Source organism: Taeniopygia guttata, chromosome 18 (assembly GCF_048771995.1).
Source record: "Taeniopygia guttata chromosome 18, bTaeGut7.mat, whole genome shotgun sequence".
Lineage (NCBI taxonomy): Eukaryota > Metazoa > Chordata > Aves > Passeriformes > Estrildidae > Taeniopygia > Taeniopygia guttata.
Genome location: NC_133043.1, coordinates 9,160,687 through 9,183,308, shown reverse-complemented (window position 1 = coordinate 9,183,308; position 22,622 = coordinate 9,160,687). Strand labels below are relative to the sequence as shown.

General features: G+C 54.6%; 3 protein-coding genes across 6 annotated transcripts in view; 2 read left to right on the top strand and 1 right to left on the bottom strand.

The window, feature by feature from the left end:
- Positions 1-438: 438 nt before the first annotated feature.
- Positions 439-9,982, top strand: NHERF1 (NHERF family PDZ scaffold protein 1). Its single transcript, XM_030287741.4, has 6 exons — positions 439-912; positions 6,675-6,836; positions 7,554-7,707; positions 8,245-8,285; positions 8,803-8,901; positions 9,007-9,982. Exons 1-6 carry the CDS (start codon positions 520-522, stop codon positions 9,157-9,159), a joined length of 1,002 nt encoding a protein of 333 aa, XP_030143601.4. The 5' UTR covers positions 439-519; the 3' UTR covers positions 9,160-9,982.
- A 1,551-nt stretch (positions 9,983-11,533) lies between these two features.
- NAT9 (N-acetyltransferase 9) lies at positions 11,534-15,641 on the bottom strand. Of its 2 annotated transcripts, XM_030287752.4 has the most exons (6): positions 15,271-15,615; positions 14,018-14,127; positions 12,933-13,067; positions 12,667-12,726; positions 12,395-12,489; positions 11,816-12,307 (listed from the first exon to the last, which is right to left on the bottom strand). In XM_030287752.4, exons 1-6 carry the CDS (start codon positions 15,477-15,479, stop codon positions 12,161-12,163), a joined length of 756 nt encoding a protein of 251 aa, XP_030143612.4. In that variant the 5' UTR covers positions 15,480-15,615; the 3' UTR covers positions 11,816-12,160. The 2 variants fall into 2 exon arrangements, with proteins under 2 accessions (XP_030143611.4, XP_030143612.4); XM_030287751.4 differs by lacking the exon at positions 12,395-12,489 and having other exon boundaries at positions 11,534-12,307; positions 15,271-15,641.
- A 265-nt stretch (positions 15,642-15,906) lies between these two features.
- Positions 15,907-22,622, top strand: part of TMEM104 (transmembrane protein 104) — a 42,236-nt gene continuing 35,520 nt past the window's right edge. The window contains exons 1-6 of one of the 3 annotated variants that reach the window (XM_030287736.4): positions 15,907-15,992; positions 16,713-16,837; positions 18,654-18,775; positions 20,588-20,669; positions 21,589-21,691; positions 22,083-22,163. In XM_030287736.4, the coding sequence (XP_030143596.1) occupies positions 16,793-16,837; positions 18,654-18,775; positions 20,588-20,669; positions 21,589-21,691; positions 22,083-22,163 (433 nt within the window). In that variant the 5' untranslated portion in view covers positions 15,907-15,992; positions 16,713-16,792. The other 2 variants (XM_030287738.4, XM_041719874.2) reach the window with 2 other exon arrangements.

The window sequence follows — 22,622 nt, the reverse complement described above, 5'->3', positions numbered from 1 at the left end:
GCCGATCCCCGGTGGGGGGCGTTCGGCGAGAATCGGGAGTTGGCGCGGTGGGCTCGGGTGGCACCGGGGAGTGGCCCGGACCACGGGGGAGCGAGAGGAGCCCACGGGAGCGGTCCGGTCCCGGGGCAGGCACCGCGACCCAGCGGTTCCGCGAGAATCAGGAGTTAGCGCGGTGGGCTCGGGTGGTACCGGGGAGTGGCCCGGATCACGGGGGAGCGAGGGGAGCCCACGGGAGCGGTCCGGTTCGGAACGGGACAGGCACCGCGCCCCGAGCGGGGCCAGGACACACCGGGACACCCGAGCAGCCCAATTTGCATAACCACGCCTTTAAAATTTGCATAAACACGCCCATCACTGTCCTTATTTGGCGGGCATCGGCCCACCCCGCTCTCCGATTGGCGGCCGCCGACCCCCTTGCCCCGCCCCCCTATATAAGCCCACCGCGGGCGGGTTGCCGCGCAGTGCGCCGAGCGCGGGCGGCGGGACGGGCTCGCTGCTGCTGCCGCCGCTTCCCCCGCCATGAGCAGCGGCGCGGGCCCCGCCGCCCGCCTGTGCCGCCTGGAGCGCGGCCCGGATGGCTACGGCTTCCACCTGCACGGCGAGAAGGGCAAGCCGGGCCAGTTCATCCGTCTGGTGGAGGCGGGCTCGCCGGCCGAGCGCTCGGGGCTGCGCGCTGGGGACCGGCTGCTGGAGGTGGACGGCGAGAACGTGGAACGGGAGAGCCATCAGCAGGTGGTGGAGCGGATCCGCGCCGCCGCCGGCGCCGTCAGCCTCCTCGTCGTAGACTCGACGGCCGAGGATCAGCTGGCGAAGCGGAGCGGGGCGGGCGCCGAGCCGCCGGTGGTCGGCGGGCAGGCGGCTCCGGTGCCGGCGGAGCCCGCGGCGAGGGAGCCCAGCGCCGGCGGCCAGCGGGTGAATGAGCGGCCGGGGACCGGGGCTCGGGGGTTCTCGGGTGTTGTCCGAGGAGGCGGGGTGGCGAGCGAGCGGGAGCCGCGGCCGCCGCGTCTGCCCCGGGCGTTGTGTGTGGTTTCGGTCTCGATTCTTTCTTTTTGTTTTGCTTTGCTTTAAACGCGGCTCCCTAAAAGCCCCGGGTCCTGCCGCGCCCGACTGCTTTGCCTTTTTTATTTTAAAGAATTGTTTTTCCCGGTTAATGGTCCCGTCTCGCAGCCGTGTCAGTGACGGGCACGTCGGGCTGGTTGGAGCCGTGACTGAGCCGCTGAGTGCTGTGCTGGGGGGCCGCAAAACGGGGTGAGAAAAGCAACAGGGAGAGAGCTTTGACGTGCAGCAGAACCTCAGAACTGGGCTGAGGGCGGCTGGCACTAACCCACCCCAAAATACAACAAAAAACCGGTGGCAGAGGGTGTTCTTGGGGCTGAGACAGCAGCTATTGGTGGTAGTCGCTCTTGGATTTGAGTGTGTTCCATCTCTGCTGTGCAGTGGAGTGGAGATAGCAAAGCTCTTCCCGGGCTGGGGGCTTGATCCTGGCAGTCAGTGCCCATGGATGCTTCGGAACTCAGGAATGTCGGCCTGAAGCACGAGTGGGAGTGAGCAGTTGCACAAACAAAGTGATGTAGAAAGGTGAGGAATTGAGAAATAGCTGACCTTTCGTGCCCCAAGCGGTTCCTAAGAAACGCTTGGGGCTCTGGGAGATAATACTGCTTTTTATTTACCCAGCAAAGACGTGTTTGTTGTTACAACAGACATGCGGATGGCTCCCTGGGCAGCAGCCTCCTGAGTTCCCAGTGTGAGGAACATTCTGGGGAAATCTTATGACCTGTTCCCAGAGAGGTTGGTGCAGTGGAGCCTTCCCAGTGTTGATGCTGAGTCCCAGGCAGACCTTGGTGCCTCACTGAGCTGCTGTCACATAGGGTTTTCCTGAGGATTAGGTAGTTTTGAGCTGTATCTCCTGTTGGACTTTAACCTTGTGCTTGTTCCCCTGGTTGGGCTGATCCACTGCAGGCACAGCTGTCATCCCTGCCTGGCTAAAACATCACTCCAGCACCTCCTTGATGGGTTTATTTGGGTAGGAACAGCCGTGTTCTATCCCTGTTCTGTCTGTCTCTCTTGCTCGCTGTGCCCCGTATCATCCCAGACCCCTCACGTGTGGCCCCGTGCAGGAAGAACGTGTCTGCTCTCCCATATGTCCCAGTGCTGCTGCTCCCTCGGGGCTAGTCAGGCTCTCCTCTGTTTTCTGCTCCCTGACCCCTCCATGGGCTGGGAAAAATAAAAGGGATGTTCTTCATGCAGCTCAGGTGAGTCCCCTGCCAGCCTTGGGGGCTAAGGATGTGTGGTCCCCAAAGAGGATGGAACCCTCTCATGCTGCCTGCTCACTGTGTTGGCTGGAGTGATAGAAAGAGCTCAGGAAGCTGGAGATGCCCCACAAGATTTTGGGAGACAGCTCCAGGTGGAGATACCTCATGGGCTCTGGGGGACAGTCTTGGCTGAAGATTCCCCACAGTCTTGGGGAGCAGGCTCGGGGCACAGCTCATGCACAGTTACTGCTGGCGGTTTCTCTGCTAGTGGTTTCTCTCCTCACTAGATCAGGAAGCAGGTGACATGGGGTGACATTGCCACAAGGCCCCAGATGGTTTCTCAACAGGTAGCAGCAGGAAATCTTGCGGCTGGGGGCAGGGCCCAGTGGAAAAGTGGGTTTAAAAATGTTGCCCAGACCAGGCACCCACCAAGCAGGGTGGGAAGATGCTGGGTGGGATGCTGAGCCAAGCCAGAGCAGACAGAAGGGATTTCTCTCCAGTAAGGAAGGAACACACTGGTGGCCTGTTCCTGGCCATTAGCAGGCAACTGGTGCTGGCTGCTCCATCCCCCCACAGCCCCAGCCCATCACTGTGGGTTGGTAGGATTCCCTGGGATCACAGGGGAAGCAGGAGATGTGCACGTGTCAGAGTTCTGTTTGCTTTATTGGGCTGGACTTGCCTTTATTTGTTTAACAAGCCTGGAGACGCTCGAGAGCTGGGAGAGCTGTTTGTGGTGAGCAATGTTTGGTGTCTCTCAGCTTCCAACAGAATCCATTCTCTCTCCAGACTGTACTGGGGACTGCATGACTGGGACTGCCTGGGGGCTAGGACCCCCTCAGATCCCTGAGGAAGTTGTGGGAGACTTGTCATGGGCTCCTTTTTCATTCCTATCAAACCCTGAGTGTGCAAATGCCCTGATGCTGTGGTTTGAGGCTCCCTGGGAAGCTGATCCGTGCACCCCTGTCTGCGGTGCTGAGCCAGTGCGGTGACACTTTCACACCCCTGGGGCCAGCCCCGTTTCCTGGGGCCCTGTGCCGTGGGGGTGTCCCCCCACTAAGAGCTGTGACAGTTTGTCTGCCTCCTTCTTTATTTCCGGAGGCTTCAGCTGCTCGGGAGTGTCTTGAGAAAGTTTCATACAAACTGCACAGTGTTCCCAGGGCAGCACCGGGTGCCAGGGCAAGGCATTTGCTACCAGCCCCGGGCTTCCCTCTTGCAAATTTAATGTTAAATTAGAACCCTCCCTGCCAGCAAAGCTCTTCCCTCCTTGTAAAACCTGGGAGAGCCTCCCAGGGCTGGGTTTCAGAGTGTATCAGGGAGCAGTTCCCCCTGTTGCACTGGGGTAGCTGGAGTTTAATTAGGAAATGAATTAAATTTCCTCTCAAGGCAGCTGCATGAAAAGCAGCTCCAGTCAAACAGGACGTGACAGGGATGCTGCAAGGAGGCTGCTTTGCATCCCCTTTGTATGAAGCCCGAATGTGTGTGCCAGATTTTGGGACCCGTGTGAATTTGCTGGCTCAGGCATCCTCAGAGCTCTTGTGTTTCTCTTTGAGTAACTGGGAATGTGGCTGCCGCCAGCATGCTTGATGCTGCTTGTAGGGCTGCAGGGAATTTCCTGGGACTTGAGGCTTCAAAAGCTGTCCTGAAATTGCTATGGAGTGGCTGGGAAATGAGGAGTGAGTCCTGACATGCAGCTGAGATCCCCACAATCCTGGGATTGCTGGTCCTGCCAGGTGGCTGGAGGTGCTGCGGAGGGAGACGCATCTGGGTGTGCCCCAAATCCTGTTTCAGGGTAGGAACAGCCCTCATCCCCATGGGCATCTCTGCAGACAGAGACCTCTGAGTGCAGAGGAGAGGGGTGGCATGGATACCTCTGCAGGGAGCTGATTCCAGCTTCCCCCGCTGCCCTCCCTGACAGAGGTTGTAATTGCTCGTAACAAAGCTCTCCAAGCTAATCCCAGCAGGGCAGGAGAGCTGCTGGCCTTGCAGGACAGGATGCAGCAGCTTAGAGAAATTAGGGGCATTTCCACTACCCAGCTCCCAGCTCCATAGCCACGGGTCTTCTTCGGGTGTTGGCTCCAAACACTCTTGCCTCACATTGCTCAGCCCTAAGGGGACTTTGGGGCTGAAAGGATGCCCTGCCATGGGGTGCTCGCCCCATGGATGGGCAGGATACGGCTGCTGGAGGATCGGATGCGTTTGTTTTCCTCTCTGGATGGCAGAATGGTGGCTGCCCGCAGGGTTTGTGTGACTGGGGAGGGCACAGGCAGCCTGGCACGCTGGGCTGGAGGAGCTGCCAGCCGCTGGCGAGGGGATGCTGGGGGCCTTTGCAGCATCAGTGCCTCCCTCACCACCGCCTTGACCTGTCCCTGTGTCCTGAGACATCTGTCCACCCTGCAGGACTTCCCATCCCCCCCAAAAAATTCATGGCACCAGCATATCGGGGAGCGCAGGCTGCCAGGGCTTTGTTGGTATGGGTGGGAGCAAAGCTCTCCCTCCTCCTCCTCACCTGGGAGCGCTGCCAGCACCACTTGCTCCCTCTGCTTTGTCCTCAGCTGTCGGCGTGGAGCAGCCCCACAGTGCCACCGAGGGTGCCCCAGAGCCTGAACCCTTGCTCGGGGCTGAGCCAGGGCAGGGATCTGGGGAGGTGCTGCCTTCATCCCAGCTCCAGCAGCTCCTGCCTTTTGTTGTTGTGTTGGGTATTGTCTGTCCCCACCGTTGCTTGGGATTTCTGCCTGGGTGGAGGATGCTGTCACACCCTGTGAACCTGCTGCCACCTGGGCACGGCGTGGGGACGAGAGGGCAGAAGGGGCGAAGTCGAGGAGGTCACAATAACCCAGCCAGGGAATCCACAGCTGGGCAGTGGGCTGGGCATGTGAAGCTGAGACACGTGGGGACCAAGTCCTGCATGCCAGTGCTGAGGCACCCAGGGATCACCTTCACTCCTGGCAGATGTGCTGGGTGCTGCCTGCACCTCCCTGCCCAGGGCGTTGTCGAGTGGTGCTGGGGTGGTGGCTGGCCTTGACCATGAAGGAAGGTGTTGTGCAAGAGGATGGGGCTTTATTGCAGCTTAACAATTGTAAATGTGTCACCTCAGCCCACGTGGGACCCTGTGCCACACCAGTGTGTCAGATATGGGGTGTCAGCACTCCAGTACCCAGGTTTCCCATGCAGTGGGCAAAGGTGATTTTGTGCAGGGGGTAAAGAGCACCCTGGTGCACGTGTGGGAGGGCAAATTCCTGCAGTGGCTGTGCTCAGTGATGCTATGGGTACCAACAGAGAAAAAATAATCTCAGATGAAAAATGAAATATTAGCCCCGTTGGTGAGGAATATTCCAGCAGTTTGAGTGAGGCTTAGCTGCTGGGAGAGCCCAACCAAAGCCCAGGTTCTGGTGGTCAAGGTGGGATCAAACCATTTTATATATAAATTGTAAAAGTGGTATTGGGTGCTAGGGTCAGAGCAGTTCTGACCGTGTGACATGCAGGTGTCTGGTTTGTGTCACCTGATTCCTCTGATGCTTCCTGGACATCCCACTCCTTGCTGGGTGAGAAAAGGCAGTTCTTGTGTGCCAGGCTCCCGGGAATGCTCCTGCTTCTTCCTGCTGCTCACCGTGTGGGGAGTTTAGAGGGCACCAAGGGGGTCAGATGAGTGGCTGGGACTGCCCCAGCAGGGTTCCATGGCTCCAGGTACTGCTGGATCCACAGGTCAAGGTGGAACCAGGTGCAGATGAGGTGGGTGTTGCCTCCTGGAGAGGTGAACCTCCCAGTTGCCACGCCCCAGTGGAGCTGGTTTCTGTTTTGCAATCCTGGAGGGTCATGCTGGGGCATGGAGGTGCCTCAGCATTCCAGCTGCTCCCTCCGGGTTCCAGCTGCTCCCTCCGGGTTCCAGCTGCCTGCCCGAGCCCTGTGTGCCCCTTCCCTGCTGACAGTGGCTGTGGGGGGCTCTGGGGAGGGGGATCTCCCTGAGCCCATGGCTGGGTGTGCCGTGGAGAGGGGCAGTGGGCAGAGGGGTGATGGAGGGGACCGGTGCCAGCACCTGAGACCTCTCTGGTAGCCAAAGCTTCCCGAGCGGGATGGGTGGAGTGGGGATGATTCCCAGTCACCTGGGCTGGGTTTCCTCCTCCACCTTCATGGCAGTTGCAGTCCTGATCCCAAAAGGAAGAGCATGGTCTGGGAACACACACATAATAAGAGGTTTCTTCAGTGTTTCACTGCAGTTAGTGTGCCCTGCACCTAATTAATTAATTAGAGCCCAGGACCTTAGGGTGTTTGGCACCCTGTGTCCTATCTTGGGGTGTCAGTGCCCACAAATGGCCACCTGAGGATGGTGTCCCTGCCACTGCAGCAGCTGTCTGGGGTTCCTGGTGCCGTCCTTGGGTGTTGGGGGTGCGGGAGCAGTTCACCCACGGATTATTCCCGTTGCAGGAGGAGCTAAGACCTCGTCTGTGCCACATGAAGAAGGGCCCTGACGGCTATGGCTTCAACCTGCACAGCGACAAGACCCGCCCGGGGCAGTACGTGCGCGCCGTGGACCCCGGCTCGCCGGCTGAGGCGGCAGGGCTGGCCCCCCAGGACCGCATCATCGAGGTGTGCTGGGCTCAGGGCAGCTCTGGGGCCTCTCTGAGGTGCTTGGCACCCTCACACCCGTGCCCGGGAGACAGCCGCCCTGTCCCGAAGGCGCGCGCTGTCCCCGGTGACTCACGGCAACCTGCACCAACCTGCCGGTCCCCACCCACGGGCGCAGCGCTGTGCAGGGCTGGGACTGAGCATTAATTAGCTGTCTGGGGGTTAATTAGCAGTACCGCTGTCCTGCTGTTCCCAGGGAGCCCCTGGGGTGGTGCAGGCTGGGGACAAGGTGCACAGTGGTCACAAGTCCTGCTGTCAGGTGTGACCAGGGTGGGGATGAGCTCAGGTTTGTGCCACACGGGATGATGATCCACGAGAACAAGGACCAGCTGAGCCCCAGCCCTGCTGCTCACCAGGGTGTGGGGCTGCTGCCTCTTCTGGGGTGAAGCCTCTGGGGTTTCTGGAGACCATGGCATGGAACAAGAGTTTTGTGCCAGCCCTGGAGCTCCCTGCCAGCTTTGCCCATTCGATCCCATGCCAATCACTCAGAGAAAAATCTGCTTTTAATGAGGTTTTTCTGGCTTCACTGTTAATCCCTGTGAGGCTGCGAATGCCTGTGGGGGCTATGGGGTGGCTGTGCTGGGATTATGACTGGCACCAAGGCTGGTACCTGACCCCTCCGTGGTGCTCCTGAGGGGTGGATGTCCCCCAGCTGCAGCGGTGATGTGGTGCCTGCAGGTGAACGGTGTGTGCATGGAGGGCAAGCAGCACAGCGACGTGGTGGCAGCCATCAAGGCGAGTGGCGATGAGACCAGGCTGCTGGTGGTGGACACCCTCACAGATGAGTTCTTCAAGAAGTGCAAGGTGGTGCCCTCAGAACAGCACCTAACAGGTGGGCTCTAGGGACTGTGCTGCTGGGAGGGGTTTGTGCCACCTCTGCTGGCTCTGTGTCACCTTCTCACCATACCTAAGGGTGCTGAGCCCTGGCAGTTGGTCTTACCACCCTGCAGCCAAGCAGAGTCACCTGGCTTTGGTGTCTCCCTGCTTAGCTGAGGGCCTCATGCCAGGCTGGTGGGGCTGAGGTGGGCAAGTTTATGGCCCTGGGTTGCTCTTTGGCAGGGTTTATGGCCTGGGGAGCAAACAGGCATTAGCTGCCCTTTGCTCTCCTTTGCTGTCACAGTGGTCCCCAGGAGGATGGGGAAGGGGTCTCCCTGGGCTCCACATCACAGCTGCCATCATTGGGATGTGTCTGGCAGCAATCCCCTGTGCCACGGGGCTGCTGCAGCGGGTGGTTAAAAAATTCAGGACCTGGCCAGACTCTGGGCAGTGTTGTGTGAGCATTGGCCTTGTACAGCCTTGGCTTGCCCTCCACTGGCAAGGGGACAAAACAAACACACCCTCACCCAGTGCCCCTGTCCTTATCCCACAGGTCCCTTGCCAGAACCAGTAGCCAATGGTGACATAGGGAAGGTAAGAGCCTTGTCTTGATTTTAATTCTATCTGTGCCCATCTCCAGTCAGGGACCCTCCTGTTCATGTCCCCGCTGTCCATGGCTGGGTGATGCCACCAGACACCACAGTGGTCTCAGGCTGCCACACAAGAGCCGGTGCCACTGGGAAGGGAACTGGTGTCCTCCAGGAAAGGGGGATGCTTGTGGTGCTGAGTGTCTTGGAGGTGGCTGTTTTCCTGCTCTCTTTTGCCTTCTGATGCTCCAGGGCTGGGAGCCCTCGTGCTGCAGTGGGGAAGTAGCACCCAGCCCTGCAGCCACCCTCCTCCTCCTGCTCCTGCTCAAGCCAGGGCAATCAGGCCGGGCTTTAATCCTTCCCTGCCCTGATGGGCAGCGCTAGAGGTATTTATGTGCCCGCAGCTTGCAGGGGATTACGTGGGGGAAGGACGGATTTCATGGCCCCCTGGGTGGGACTTGCAGCTCTGGAGGCTGTTCTCAAGCCCCAGGGCTGGAGTTCACACTCCCTCCCTGCTCCCTCAGGAAAATGGTGGAGAGCCACGGTCCCACTCGGTGTCCGAGAGCCCGGCCAGCCCCACGGCACTGGCACTGTCCCCCAACTCCAGTGAGACCCACAGCGAGGTAGGGCTGGGAGTGCTGGGGGGAGGCAGATCTGGGCTGAGCCCCCACCATGGGGCTGTCCAGAGGACGCAGAGTGCTGTGTCTCATCCCCATCCTCACACACAGGAGGGGGACAAGCGCCACTCAGCCTCTGGCTCCCTCCTGGACCTTGACATCCCGCTGGCCGTGGCCAAGGAGCGCGCGCACCAGAAGCGCACCAGCAAGAGGGCACCCCAGATGGACTGGAGCAAGAAAAATGAACTGTTCAGCAACCTGTGAAGGCCCTGAGGTAGGGTGGGGGTCTTCTACCCACCCCCAGCCCCATACCAACCTCTCCTGCACTCCTCTCCTCCCTGCCATGGGCTCCTGGTAGAGATGTGGGGCTGCTCCCTACCACCCTGACCCCGGTGCTGGGCTTTGGTGGCCAGTGAGCATCCCTGCAGAGGGGTTCAGGGCCGGGGGTGCTGGGGGTGACCCCTCCCAAAAGCTCATCCCCAGGGTGCTCCTCCAGCCCTGCCTTGAAGCCCTGCACACCCTGGTAGGCACAAGCAGAGGTTTGGGAGGGATCAAGGATTTGGGGTGGCCTGATGCCCAACACTCCTGGTCCCCACTGTTCCCTGTTTTTTTCCTCACCCCAAACCTCATCTCCAATTTGAGATCCCCACAAATTATCCTTTAACTGCAAAACCTGAGGCTTTTATTGTCTTCTCCCAAACCCCACCTGCCCAGCCACTGACCACAGCCAGGCTGTTTGACCCTGGCCTGGCAAGCTCCATCCACAATGACCCTGTCCCTTTGCCTCTTCAGCTGCAAGGAGGGGTATGGGTGCCCAGCATTGGGGAGTGCCCAGCACCCCGCCCTGGGGCAAATTTTGGGAGAGGAGAGGGTGTCTGGAGCCAGCACAGCAAGCAATAATAGTCTCCTTTGCTCCTGCACACTTCTGGAGACAGAGCCAATCAGGGTTTGAATCCAACACTGTTTAATTTAAAATCTTCTCACAGATTTTTTGGATTTTTTTTTTCTGAAATAAGTGTTTTTCCAATCACATCTTTTTTTTTTTACCTGTATTTTGTGGAAATTCTTCCTGTGGATGTTTTGTTTCCATATGTGCTGCAATCAGGTGTTGTTGTTTTACTGTTGAGCTCAAGAGAAATTCTGTTTACTGGAATAAACCTTTCTGACTTCACAAGGCTGGTTTAAGGCCAAATCCTTCCAGAGCCTGGGTGGGTGGAGGGGTGTGCAGAGAGCCTTGCTGTACCCCTCTGGGGCTCGGGGGAAAAGCAGGTAACTGGGGGACACTGGGCCTGGTTTGGGTACCCCTCAGCACGTGATGGGGACAGGTTGAGGGGGCTGGGGAGGCACCAGCTGGGCTCAGTGGGGGTTAATGCCTCGGGGTGATTAATGAGCATTAATCCCCTGGGGAGTGTGTGTTTATATGTGTGGTGGAGAGGAGGGTGAGGGGGGTGATGCAAAGCTCTAATCTGGGTCTGCTGGCCAGGCTGGAGGGCAGTAGCTCTGACTGAGGCAGCCCAAATGTGCCCCCAGCCCCTACAGGGGTTTTTTGGGATGAGCCTGGGTTGCATCTGGGTTGAGGGAAGGCAGGGGGAATCAGTGAGGAGAAGGGTGCTTGTCCCTCTGAAGGAATGGATGTAGCCTTGGGTGGCTCAGTGGGTCAAGGCAGGGCTGTGCCTGGCCTCTGGTATATTTGGTACTTTCCCTTCTGCACACTCTTGCTTTGTGCTCCAAATCTGCAAAGAAGCTTTTCCACCTGAGCATACAAATGGTCACAGATCTTCCGACCTCAAGTGACAGGCAGGTGACAAAGTGCCACCAGATTTCTGGGGGGATGTGCAGGCTGTCACTTCCTCCTGGAAGCTGGGGGAGCCCATTCCAACTTGTCTCATCCTCCAAAGCCGTGTTCTCTGAGGGAAGGTGAGACCCCATCCCGTTTTCCCATCCTCATCCCACTGGGGCAGCAGTGGGATGCCACGGGGTGGGGCAGGGCAGGAGTGGGGGCACCAGTGGGTCCCAGCAGCATCTTTTGCCTCTTGGCCTGGTCAGAGTAGCTGGGCTCTGGTTCCCTGTGGGAACCCTGTTTGAGCCCTGCCAGGACTCTCCCCCAGCCTTGGGGGTGGCTGAGCTCGGGGCCATGCCCAGCTCTGTTGTGGGTTGCCAGGGAAAGGCTGTTCCCAGCCGCCTGTGGAGCCGGGGGATGCCAAGCGTGGCCCTCGCTGGCTCCAGAGCAACCAGCTGGGCACAGGAGCTGCAACACACCACCCTGCCCCTTCCCCCTGGCAGCAGAGGTTAAAAGAGATTATTTTTCCCACATTGGTCGGGTTTTAGGGAAGCAAATCTCAGCCCAGCTACATCTCTCCTGCCGGTTTGGCCTTGCTCCTCTGGCAGAGGGATGAGACACTTCAGGGAAGGAGCACCAGAGCCAGCAGTTCACCCAGCAGGTTCTGCAAAGCTTGTGCTGGAGGACAGAATCCATTTGTGCCTGCAGCAGGTGATGAGGAGCAGGAGGATTAGTAGCCCTTGTCATGGTAATCCCAGCAGGAAGTAGAGCTGCTCTTCACTGTATTACCACACAAAGCTTTCACTACAAACTAAGTGCTTGTTTAAAATGCCACGACGCACCATTCCCACACTTGGCTTTAGTATTAGTTGCAGGAGTAATGTATTTAAATTAGCTAAAATTGGAAAACTAAAGCACAGCAACACTAAAAATTCCACAGACTGCCAATCTCCAAAACATCCCTCAGCAAATGTGAAATCTTCCATCATGGAAACTGGGTTTAAAGAGTCTCTGCTGTCCTTTACAACTTATAAACCATTTTTTGAGCTGCCAAAGCAGCTTAGCCCCACGTAGTGCTCAGGCACCTCAGATCTGTGATTTTTTTTTTTTATTCAAGAGGAAAAAAGAATGAGCTGCCAGTACACGAAACCTCCTCACTGATGAATCCTGATTTAAGACACTGGGAGAAGTTTCTGCTTGTCCGGGAATCAACTGCTGGTGATTTTAGGCTCTGTTGGAACAGCAAATCAAAGTTAGAGTATTTCCTAGCTAAACCTGTGAGTTAGTGGCTGTTCCCCAGGTCCAAATTTCAGGCAGTAATCCTGGCTGGTGGAGCAAAGTGCAAAGTTGACAAAGTGACAAAGCAGCTGAAGGAGACAGATGAGAACAGTTCCAAGTGTTGACCCTCTGGTGTCCTCCACACCCAGACCTTGCAACAAGGTCCAGCTTCACCCTGGAAGCCCAGCTGGTGTCTGGAGGTGTCTGTCAGGTGTCCAGCACCCCAGCTGGCTGCTTCAGCTCAGCGTAACTCTTCTCCTCCACGTGGTTTGTCTGCTCCAGGAGCCACTGTCTCTCCTGGTCACCGACATCCAGCCTCAACGTCACCTCCTGGAAAATGCTGTTCACAGCAACCTGCAGCACACACAGAGAAAGCAGCTCAACCCCAGCCACAGGGCAAATGCTGCTCACATTCTCTGGGGAGATGGGCTGTTCCTGCACCTCCTTAAAGTGAAGCTTTTTGAACATGCAGATACTGGCTTCATTTTCCTGACCAATCTTAGCCTCAAACTTGGTGATCCCCAGTTTTCTCACTCCTGCAGGAGAAATCAGAGAGAGAGGCACTTCTACTACATGCCACATCTACAAAAGCACAGGACTCCAGCTGTGGGGCTGATGCATCCCTTACTACCCTGCCTGTACCACCAGGAATTATGTGCTCCCAGATCCCAGCCCCACCACGCTCCTGTTCCCGTGCACTGAGCCACCCTCACCGTAGGCCATCATCAGCAGAGTTGCCTCCTTGCCAAACCCTCTGCCACGGCAGCTGGGCTCTGAAAGAGACAGCACAGAGTCAGCATCCAGCTAGGGGAGACAAACCAGCCCCACTAGACACTTCTCAGAAAAGGCCATGACCTGGACACACCAGGGACTGATCAGGGCTGAACAGCCAAGGTAAAGCATGAGAACAAAAAGCTGATGCAGTCACAGAGCCCCAAGCTCTGAAGCAGTTTTTTGCAGTAGCTCTTGCAGAAGCTACCTGCAATCATGATTTCAATCTCGCCCACAGTTGGGTCCTCGCTGTTGGTGAGGAAGAGATTCACATCCCCAACCATGGAGTTCTCCTCTGCCTGCCCAGGCCAGCGCTCCGAGTCCAGCACGATGAAGGTGCACTCTGGGGAGAACAAGAATGTGGCAGCATCTTCAGAGTGTGCTGATAATGATTTATAAATTACCAAAGAATGAAATTAAAGGTGCATAATGGACAGAGGAATAAGAGTTCCCATGTGTTAACAGCAAGGAAGAGTTAGTAATTTGGCTTCCCACACCAGGTGTGCCTGTTCCCACCCGCAGAAGTGAAAGAAATACTTGGAAAAACCTGTTGTGAGGGTGATGCAGACACCAAGACTAGAAACAGCTTGTGGAAGAAGTGTGAAAACTTCCTTCCCATGTCTGAGGTCTCTTTGCCTTGTCTTACTCAGCAGCAAGTTGGGGCAGAGAATTGTTTTGGTGCACAAGAGGCTGACACTCAGTGATTCACCTGGCCCATGTTATTGCCACTCTGAGTAAGGTTTTTTTATACCACCTAAGACAAATGCTCCAGACTGAGGTCTTTGCCAGCTTCAGTATTTTCCAGCTCACTAAATTTCTACCAGGCATTTATGGGTAGTGATTCATTACCTGTAGGAGAGTGAGGGAACCAATTTAGGCAACACACCTCAACCAGGTGATCATAAAATCATACAATTTATCAAGGAGAAATACAACCTCCTTCTACCTTTTTGCAAAGATCAGACCTGGGGAGTGTTGGCCGTGCAGGAGTGATGCTTAATGATTTTTAGCTCAGCACAAAATGCTGTGGGAAATGAATCACTACACTCTCTAGAAAATTGCATAAAAAAGACACAACTGGCTCGAGGAAGTGGATATTGTCCACTTCCCTGAATATATACCAGCTGTAATGAGAAAACCAGTTCAAGCTGCTGTTGTAGAAAGTGTCACATCCCCTCTGGTTTAGAGGAACTCGCTCATGGGGCACTCCCAGTTCACTGTGGGTCCTTCCTAGAAGGGAAAGGACCTGCTCACCACTCCCCCCCACCCTCAGACAGCATTCTGGGTGCTCACTGTCAGCATCATCCCGCCAGCTGCGCTGCATTTCGTACTCCTGCTCCAGGCTGAGGGGCTCCGAGGCTGTGAGGCGCTGCAGCTCCTCCGACTGCATCCACTCGTGGTACCTGGCAACAGACCCGGCCCCACATCACTGACCCAGTGCAGCAGCTCAGGAGGGCCCCTCCCCGTGCTCCAGGGGTCAGCCCTGGAAACACCATCCTGGCTTTTGTGGCAGCTTAAAATGTATCCACAAGACTCTGTCCCTTACAGAATACAAGGCTCTCTGGAAATTTAGGAAGTTTGCCTGTCCTGTGGCTTTGTCTGGAGTGCCCAATGCACATCTAATGTTCACAGAATAACAAGGTTGGAAGAGACCTTCAAGATCATCGAGTCCAACCTTCAAGATCATCCACATCCAGCCTTCGTTAAACACACCCAGGGATGGTGACTCCACCACCTCCCTGGGCAGACCACTCCAGAACTTTATCACCCTTCTTGTAAAAAGCTTCTTCCTAATATCAACCTAAATTTCCCTTGACACAGCTTGAGGCTGTGTCCTTTGGTTCTGTCAGTGCTGCCTGGTGAGAGAACAACCCCACCTGAGCACAGCCACCTTTCAGGAGCTGTGGAGCGTGACAAGGTCACCCCTGAGTCTCCTTTTGTCCAGGCTGAACACCCCCGGCTCCCTCAGGGGTTCCTCACAGGGTTTGTGTTCCCAGCCCCTCTCCGGCCTCGGTGCCTCCTCTGGATGCACTCAAGTGTCTCCATGTCCTTCCCAAACTGAGGGGCCAGAGCTGACACAGCACTCGAGGTGTGCCCTCACCAGTGCCGAGTACAGAATGCCCTCCCTGCTCCTGCTGGCCACAGCATTCCTGATCCAGGAATTTTTTGACTTCTGGTGCATTTCATCCCAAGCAACACTGCCAACAGCACTTCCTGGACACTGACAAAACACCAACGCCGCTATCTTCGCCCTGATTTACTTTACAAACTGTTGGCACGCCTGATTTATCCAACATCCACCTGGCTTTACACGCTGAAGCTTTGCTCTTCCTGCGCCCCAGGGAAAGGCCTCAGTGACCAGCAGAACTGCTGTGTCCCTCAGAGCCAGGCATTTCCCCGTGGCACAGAGACAGGGGCAGTGCTGCCGGGCTCTGAGGCACCTCACGGAGGGGAAGCGGGCCCTGCAGCTGGCAGTCACCTTTCCTGCCCAGCGCTGTCCCAAAGGGAGAACTGGGATCAGACCCTGCAGGGCACGGGGCACCTACCGGGGCACGTGTGCAGGGGTGTAGGGCACCAGCGTCACCTTCTTTCCCCGCAGCACCACGTCCTGGTTAATCTTCATGGCCGCTGCACTACGGGACAGACCCAACGCCGCACTCCGTGCCTCCGGCGGGGCAACGGGGCCTGCGGCTTTCGGGGCCGAGAGGCGGCTCTCACAGCCCGGATCTCCCAGGCCGCACCAATATGCCCGCATGGACACGCCCGAATCCCCGTTCCGACATCCCGAGGAGAGCCCCGGGGCTGCGGAGGGATCCGGGACCGAGCGGGACCGAGCGGGACCGGCACCGGGAGCTCACGCGTGCCCGCCCTGCCCTTCTGCGCATGCGCGCGCACCGCGGGGCCCTCCCGCCACGGAGTGTGGCGTCATCGCTCCGCCCGCGTGACCACGCCCCCTCCGCGCCACGCCCACGCCCCGCCCCTCCCGTGGCCCAATCACAGTCGGTGCCTTCACTCTGTCCCCGCCTTCCCTGGACACGCCCCTCTCTGCCCCACCCCGCTCCCCGTGCCACGCCCCCTCTGGGCCGCGCCCACTCGTGTTCACGCCCCTTGTAGGCCACGCCCCATCCCCGCCTCTGCCCCGCCCCTCACGCTCACCCAATCGCGGGCCGGCATCTCCGCCCGGTCACGCGCGCGGAAGGCCGCGCGTGCGCCGTGAGTGCCCCCGCGCGGCCGGGGGCGGGGCCGGCGGCGCGAGCCGCGGGCGCTGGTGAGGCCCGGGGGCACCGGGGGGACCGGGGGCGGCCCTCAGAGCGGCCTCGGGGGCGGCCCGCTCTGCGGACAGCGTGCGAGGAGGGCTGGCAGCGGCTCGACAGCCGGGGAGAGCCCGAGAGAGGGTCCTGGTGTGGGTGTGTGCAGCGGAGCGGCGGGACCCGCGCCTGGGGGGGAAGGCCGTGGCGTGAGGGGGGCTCTGCCGGGGTTGTCGGGGCTCTGTGGGGCGGGGGGTGCACGCAGCGTTCCGTCTGTGGTACAGGCCCGGGGGGTAAGGCCGAGGGTCCCTGGTGCCCTCAGGGGTCCCTGGTGCCCTCAGGGGTCCATGGTGCCCTCAGGGGGCTCTGGTGCTCTCAGGGGTCCCTGGTGCCATCAGGGGGCTCTGGTGCCTTCAGGGGGCTCTGGTGCCCTTCAGGGGGCTCTGGTGCCCTCAGGGGTCCCTGGTGCCCTCGGGGGTCCCTGGTGCCCTCAGAGGTCCCTGGTGCCCTCAGGGGGCTCTGGTGCCCTCAGGGGGCTCTGGTGCCCTCAGGGGTCCATGGTGCCCTCAGGGGTCCCTGGTGCCCTCAGGGGTCCCTGGTGCCCTCAGGGGTCCATGGTGCCCTCAGGGGGCTCTGGTGCCCTCAGGGGTCCATGGTGCCCTCAGGGGGCTCTGGTGCCCTCAGGGGTCCCTGGTGCCTTTTTCCAGCAAAGATAACACAGTGTTATGATGTTTCCCTAGGTTAAAGGCGACAGAAGTTGAAAACACCCTCCCAAAAATACCCTTCTGGCTTTGCTCTGGGGCTCCCCTCCATCTCCAGGATGGCAGGTGGCATCACTGACACCGGAGAGCTTTACTCTCCCTATGTAAGTTCCACTGCTTGTGGGTTTGGTCACGAGTTTTTTTTTTCAAAATCCTTTTTCCTCAGCATTGCGTTTGCAAATCCTACTTCCTCATGGACATAACCTCAGCATTTCAGGAGATGGTGGAGGTCAAAGGGTGCTGAAAGATGCTTAGTGTTTATAGTTATATGCGTTTTTTTTACATCACAGATGACTTTTTATAAGGTAAAAGGATGATGTATGCTTGAAGTATATCTAAAAGTGCTAAAAAGAGCTTCAAGTCCCATACCAGCTCATCCTTTTGCCCACTAATTTATATTTTGTTAATGTTTTCATCAACCCAACTTGTCATTGGCATAGGCAGGGTGGACTGGGACATTGAAACTATCCCACTTTATTCCCTTTTGTTGCTTTATGTAAACATTTTTCCCCAAATTTCTCAAAGTTTACTTAGCTACAGCTGTTGCAGTAATTTGTTTTATACCACTTCAGTGGAAGTGAGTAATTTAGAGGTTTCTTCCCTGTAATGTGGTGTCCTGTGCAACTGCAGAGCCAATTACTGCTTTCCTATACTACTGGAAATACCGGTTTTCATAGCCACAAGTCTTCACAAAATGTCAGCTTTTAAAAACAGCACTTTGTAAACAGTTTTTGGTTTTGTTTTTTTTTTTGTTTGTTTGAAGTGAACTCAATAAATTTAGAACCAGCCCTGAAATCTGTGTGTTGGATTTTAAATGCTTTAAAATTTTCATCTCTATGTTAATGATTAAATGTAGGAGAAGTGGATATTAGGCTGCAGAAATAGGTCACAACTGAGAAAATGGAGAAGTAAGACAATAACTGGGGTGTCTGGACCCTCAAGGATTAGTGTCACCTTAGGTTGTTGTGCTGGTGCTGCATGAATTTCCTGGAGTAATCTCAAAGGCTGAGGCTCTTCTCTTTCCCTGAAGGTGTCTAACTCAGCTGAACATTACAGGCACCATGCTCATTTCTGCCTGACCAAAGGAAAATCATCGTTCTGGGATGTTCAGCTAAAGATGAATTTGCTGTATTTATGCCAGTGAAGTCCTCTCAGGGTCACTGGGGAATCATTCTCCTGATGCTAATTGCTCCACACCCAGAAAAGCCTGCTCATATGCAGCTCTTTACTGGCTTTCCTCTGGAGAGACTCTGACCTATATTAAAAAAAAAAAACAAAAAACAGTAAGGCACAACAACTTTGACAGTTTTTGATCTTTAATTGAGCTAAATTCTTGGCCTGGGAGGGGTCCTGTCCATGTTCGGAGTTCTCTTTTGTCTCTGGACACCGAAAAAGCTCATTGCCAGAGAAGATAAAATCCTTTCCCTTCAGGAAGTAGAATCCCTTCTTCACAATATGCTCAGCTTCTTACTGGTAAAATGGCAAGCAGGCTTTGAATTAGAATTCTGTTTGGGTATTTCCTGCTTGACTGAGAATAAAAGGTCCTGGAAGGTACATAGCCATAACTACTTGTGTTCAGGTCAGAAAAAAAGGAGAGACCCCAACCCAGAGCGCAGACCTTCTGGTAGAAGGCAGTGATTTGAAAACAAACAAAAATCTCATGCACTTTATAACTTTACAAGCAAGACAGAAAAAAATATTTAAAATAATTAGGAAAATTGAGAGGAATATCTGTTTCTCCAGAAATGTGCTGACACTCACATTTTTCTGTTTGGATTTCAGTCCCTTCCTCCAATTATTTCTCACATGGACTTGTTCCCACCCTGGTGGCTCAGGGATTGCCCTCTCCATTTTAATATGTGAGGTGTTTTGGGTGATTCCTGATCCCACTCTGATGCTGGATGATGTGGCTGATTGCAGGTTGGCCTGGTGTACATGTTCAACCTCATTGTCGGAACGGGAGCCCTGACCATGCCCAAGGCCTTTGCCACAGCAGGGTGGCTCGTCAGCCTCATCCTCCTGATGTTCCTGGGGTTCATGAGGTAGGATGTGTGTGTGTGTGTGTCTTTAGGGGACTGGGCAGTTCAGCTGGGTGAGCACAGTGTAAAGACTTTTGCTGTTTTCCTGTGTGCTCTGTCCCTCTGCTCCTTGAGTGTTGGTTTCTGTGATGGTGTTGCCTGTGGACCTGATTTGGGGGCATGCACTTCCTGACTCTCTGGTACATCCCATTTCCTGACATGGAAAGGATTTTTCCTCCAGTCCAGAGTCTTCTGGGACCTTTATCCCTGTTACCTTTTTGACATTGTCCTCACTGTGGATCCATTCCATGCTTGCCTCTGTCACAGATCAGTTCCCCAAACACCAGTCAGGTTGGAGAGGGTCAAGTCTTTGCTTTGTGACTTGCAGATGTGTGAGCTTTCCCTTGGCTTCTGGCAATGCTCTCACAGCTGAGTGTCAGGAGCACAAATTCCTGTATAGCCAGGCCTGTCTTAGCCCCTCCAGACGTTTGCTGCTCAAGACTCTGGAGATGGTCTCCCGCTTGTCACGCTGGTTCACTGTGAGCCCCTGCCTAGGTGCCTCCCTGCTGGAGCAGCAGGTGGAGCTGAAGGCTGTGGATACAGCACTGATTTCTAAGGAGTTACTGCTACAATTGCCATCTTCTGGTGGGCTGGGAATCCCTGCTCGCTTCTTGTTTGTTTTTAAAATAAAACAAAACAAAATTCCCTCCTGTCATTTGTACAAATGCACTTTTGAAGTGCCAGCCTTTTCAGTAACCAGTCCTGCCAGCCTGAATATGCCTTTGGCTTGGAGGTAGAGCTTTTGGGATCTGTTCTGTGCTGCTGTTCAGGGAGACTGTATGGTCAAATGCTTATGACTGCCCCACATCAGAGCTGGGTGCTGCAAAGGCTTGGTAAAATGATATCTGGGGGGTTACCAGTAACTGTGACTTTTAGGAGCAATTCCTTTTAGCTACTTTAGTTTAAAAGCATAAATTCAACATATGGAATTCAGCACCAGCAGACAATCCTTCAAGGTCAGCAGGAGAGCACAAACCTCCAAATCTGTGTACCAGAACCGCACTGAATTAAGCTCCAAGAGCTCTGTTGCTTTTCTTCTGGTTCTTGTGACTTCCTCATGCCCACTGGGCGCCTTTGGTGCAGGAAAAGCCTGCGTGGAAATTGCTACACAGGCCTCAGCACTTCCTTTTATTCTTGCAAAACTGATCTCTTATTCGAACCTGATAGGCAAGTTCAGTTCCTGAAGCAGTGAGAAAACACTTTAAAGCCTTAAATAAGATTGATTTGAGGGGGATTTTAAAAAATATTGATTAATATTACAGGACTGGTTTTAGGTGAGATAATGGTATTCATTCCATCAGTGGCTCTCCCTGTCTCCCTGGACAGCTTTTCCACTGGCCTGCATGTGTGATGTGCTTTTTCTTCTTGTCTTGCTGCTTTGCATCTGATGCCATGTGTAAGATTCTATAAGGGACCAGAGTACCTTTGCCATGAGCTTCAGAGTAGAGCTGGGTTTGTCCTAGGTTCTAAAAAGAGGAAGGAAACTTGCTTTCTAGCAAAGATCAAAATTTTCTTGCTGTCTTCAACCCACAGGAACACCAGGAATGTGTCTTCCAAATATCTAAAGTGTCTTATTATATCTGAAGATGTGTTATATTTTTCTGCATATTGTGGTCTGCTTGAACACCTGAACCTCGAGAGCAGAAGAGAGCAATAAACTGAGATGAAACACTGTCAAAACAGTGTGTGGGGAGCTGGAGAAAGGATTGTTTTGAAATTATTCTTCATCTCTCTTGACTATTATTGATAATATCAATCAAATTCTTCTCTCTGTAGTTATATGACTACGACCTTTGTGGTGGAAGCCATGGCTGCTGCAAATGCCCAGCTGAGATGGAAGAGAATGGAAAAACGCAAGGTTTGTGTGGGGTTTAATTCCTCTTTTCCTCCTGTTTTATCACATAGGATTTTCCTGGCATTCCCCTGCATCTTTGCCCTGTCTCGTTACTAACTCTAAGGAAATAAATTTCTACTGTACTTAACTTTGCCATATAAAATATAGCTGTTAGTTCCCTGTGGGGTTGCTCATTAAAGACAGGATTTTCTGCTCCTGCTTTGAAAAATCTCTTGTGCTGTTCACATTTCTTACTGATCGTGCTCTCCTTGCCCAGAAGCTCTGCTCAGTGAATGTGGAGAGGTGGCAGCCAATATATTGGTGCTATTTGGAGTGTGCTGAGGACTATAAATCCTTGCTGATCTCAGGTCATTTAACTGGGACAGGCTGGGATGTCCTTGCTGTTACTTGGGCAGTATCCCAGGTTGTGGACAGTTCTGAATTATGTCCTTGCTGTAAAACTTACTTGTGGCTTTACTGGATCAGAGTGAGGCATAATTGTTTGCACTGATTTAGACCCCTGGCTTGGTGTTAGTGGGATGTAGTTAGGAGCTAGACCTGCTTGTGTTAGCTAGATATGCTTGGATTTATTTTTTTTTTCTCACAGTTCTGCAACACTGCAGATCTTCCTGAAGTTCCCAGCTTCCTTGTGCCACTTATTGCTACATGAATTGGGCAGTGTTGCTGTATGTGTGTGTGTGACCTGGGGCTGGGACAGCAGAGCTTGTAATTTACTTCACCCTGCTCTGCTGATGTCCTCTTCTGCCCTCCACAGCATCCTCTGGGTTCCTTGGTATTGCCTTTTCTTTCATGTCCTCCCCTCCTGTTTACTTTCCTTTGGGACTTTCCTTTGAGTGTCTGAAAGTGACCATGACACTGGGGGTGGCACAGCCTATACTGTGAGTAGCAGATATCTCAACAGTGGTCTGGTCTTTTCATCCAGGAGGATGATGAAGATGAGGATTCTTCCTCTGGAGTGTCTGACAGTGATGTTCTCCTCCAAGATGGCTATGAGCGAGCAGAGACACGGCCTATTCTGTCTGTTCGTGAGTACCCAGTTCATGTTTTCACTGGTGTGAGGCCTCTTCTCTGCAGACAGTGTTCCAGTGGAACTCCTCTGTCCATTTCACCCTTACTTCCACATGCTCTCATCCCAAAGTCCTCAGCACTTGCGAGATAAGACGCATTGAGAATTCAGTTTGCCTTCTGCAGCCTGATAAAGATCTTTTCCCTCTACGTCACTAAGATGAGAACATGTTGTTTTCTAAACACCTTAGACTAGCTTCAGCAGAGTCATTGGCCCAGTGACTCTGCAGCTGTGGAGTTTTACATACTGTCCTTCAAACTGCTGCTAGAGGTTCCCAAGTATCCAGGTGATCTGGCCTTAGGGCTTATTGGAGGGACTGGTTGAAACACTTCTTGTTTTTTAACTTGCAGAGAGACGTAGCTCAGCCAATATCTTTGAAATTACTGAGAGGGTAGAAATGGGCCAGATGGCTTCCATGTTCTTCAATAAAGGTAAGCGATGAACATTTTCAAAAGTCCCTTTGGGTCCTCCTGCATGTTGTGTATATGGCTGTTCTGTAAGTTTGCATGCTTCTCAGTGAGGGTTTACATCCTAAGTTTGTGATAATTCGACCCAGATGTGCTGTTCCTTCTCTCTGTGGACTGTATTCATCCTCCTGTGTGAAGTATTCTGTAAAGTATTTATGGGCCAGGTGGGCCAGAACCTGCTGTGGTGGGCATGGAACCACCAAAACACTGCAGGTTATGGGAGCAGTGTCTCGATACAGGCAAGTGTAAGTCAGTGCCTTTTCTGACTGCAGTTCACCTACCTCTGAACTGCATGTATCATCTGTGGTCTCCACTTTCTGAAGCAGTAGAGCCCAGCTGTAATGTTTTCCAGCTGCATTTTGGTTGTAGCATTTGCAAAGAAGACATTCAGACTTCCCTGAGCCTTGTAGATAACAGTCTGAA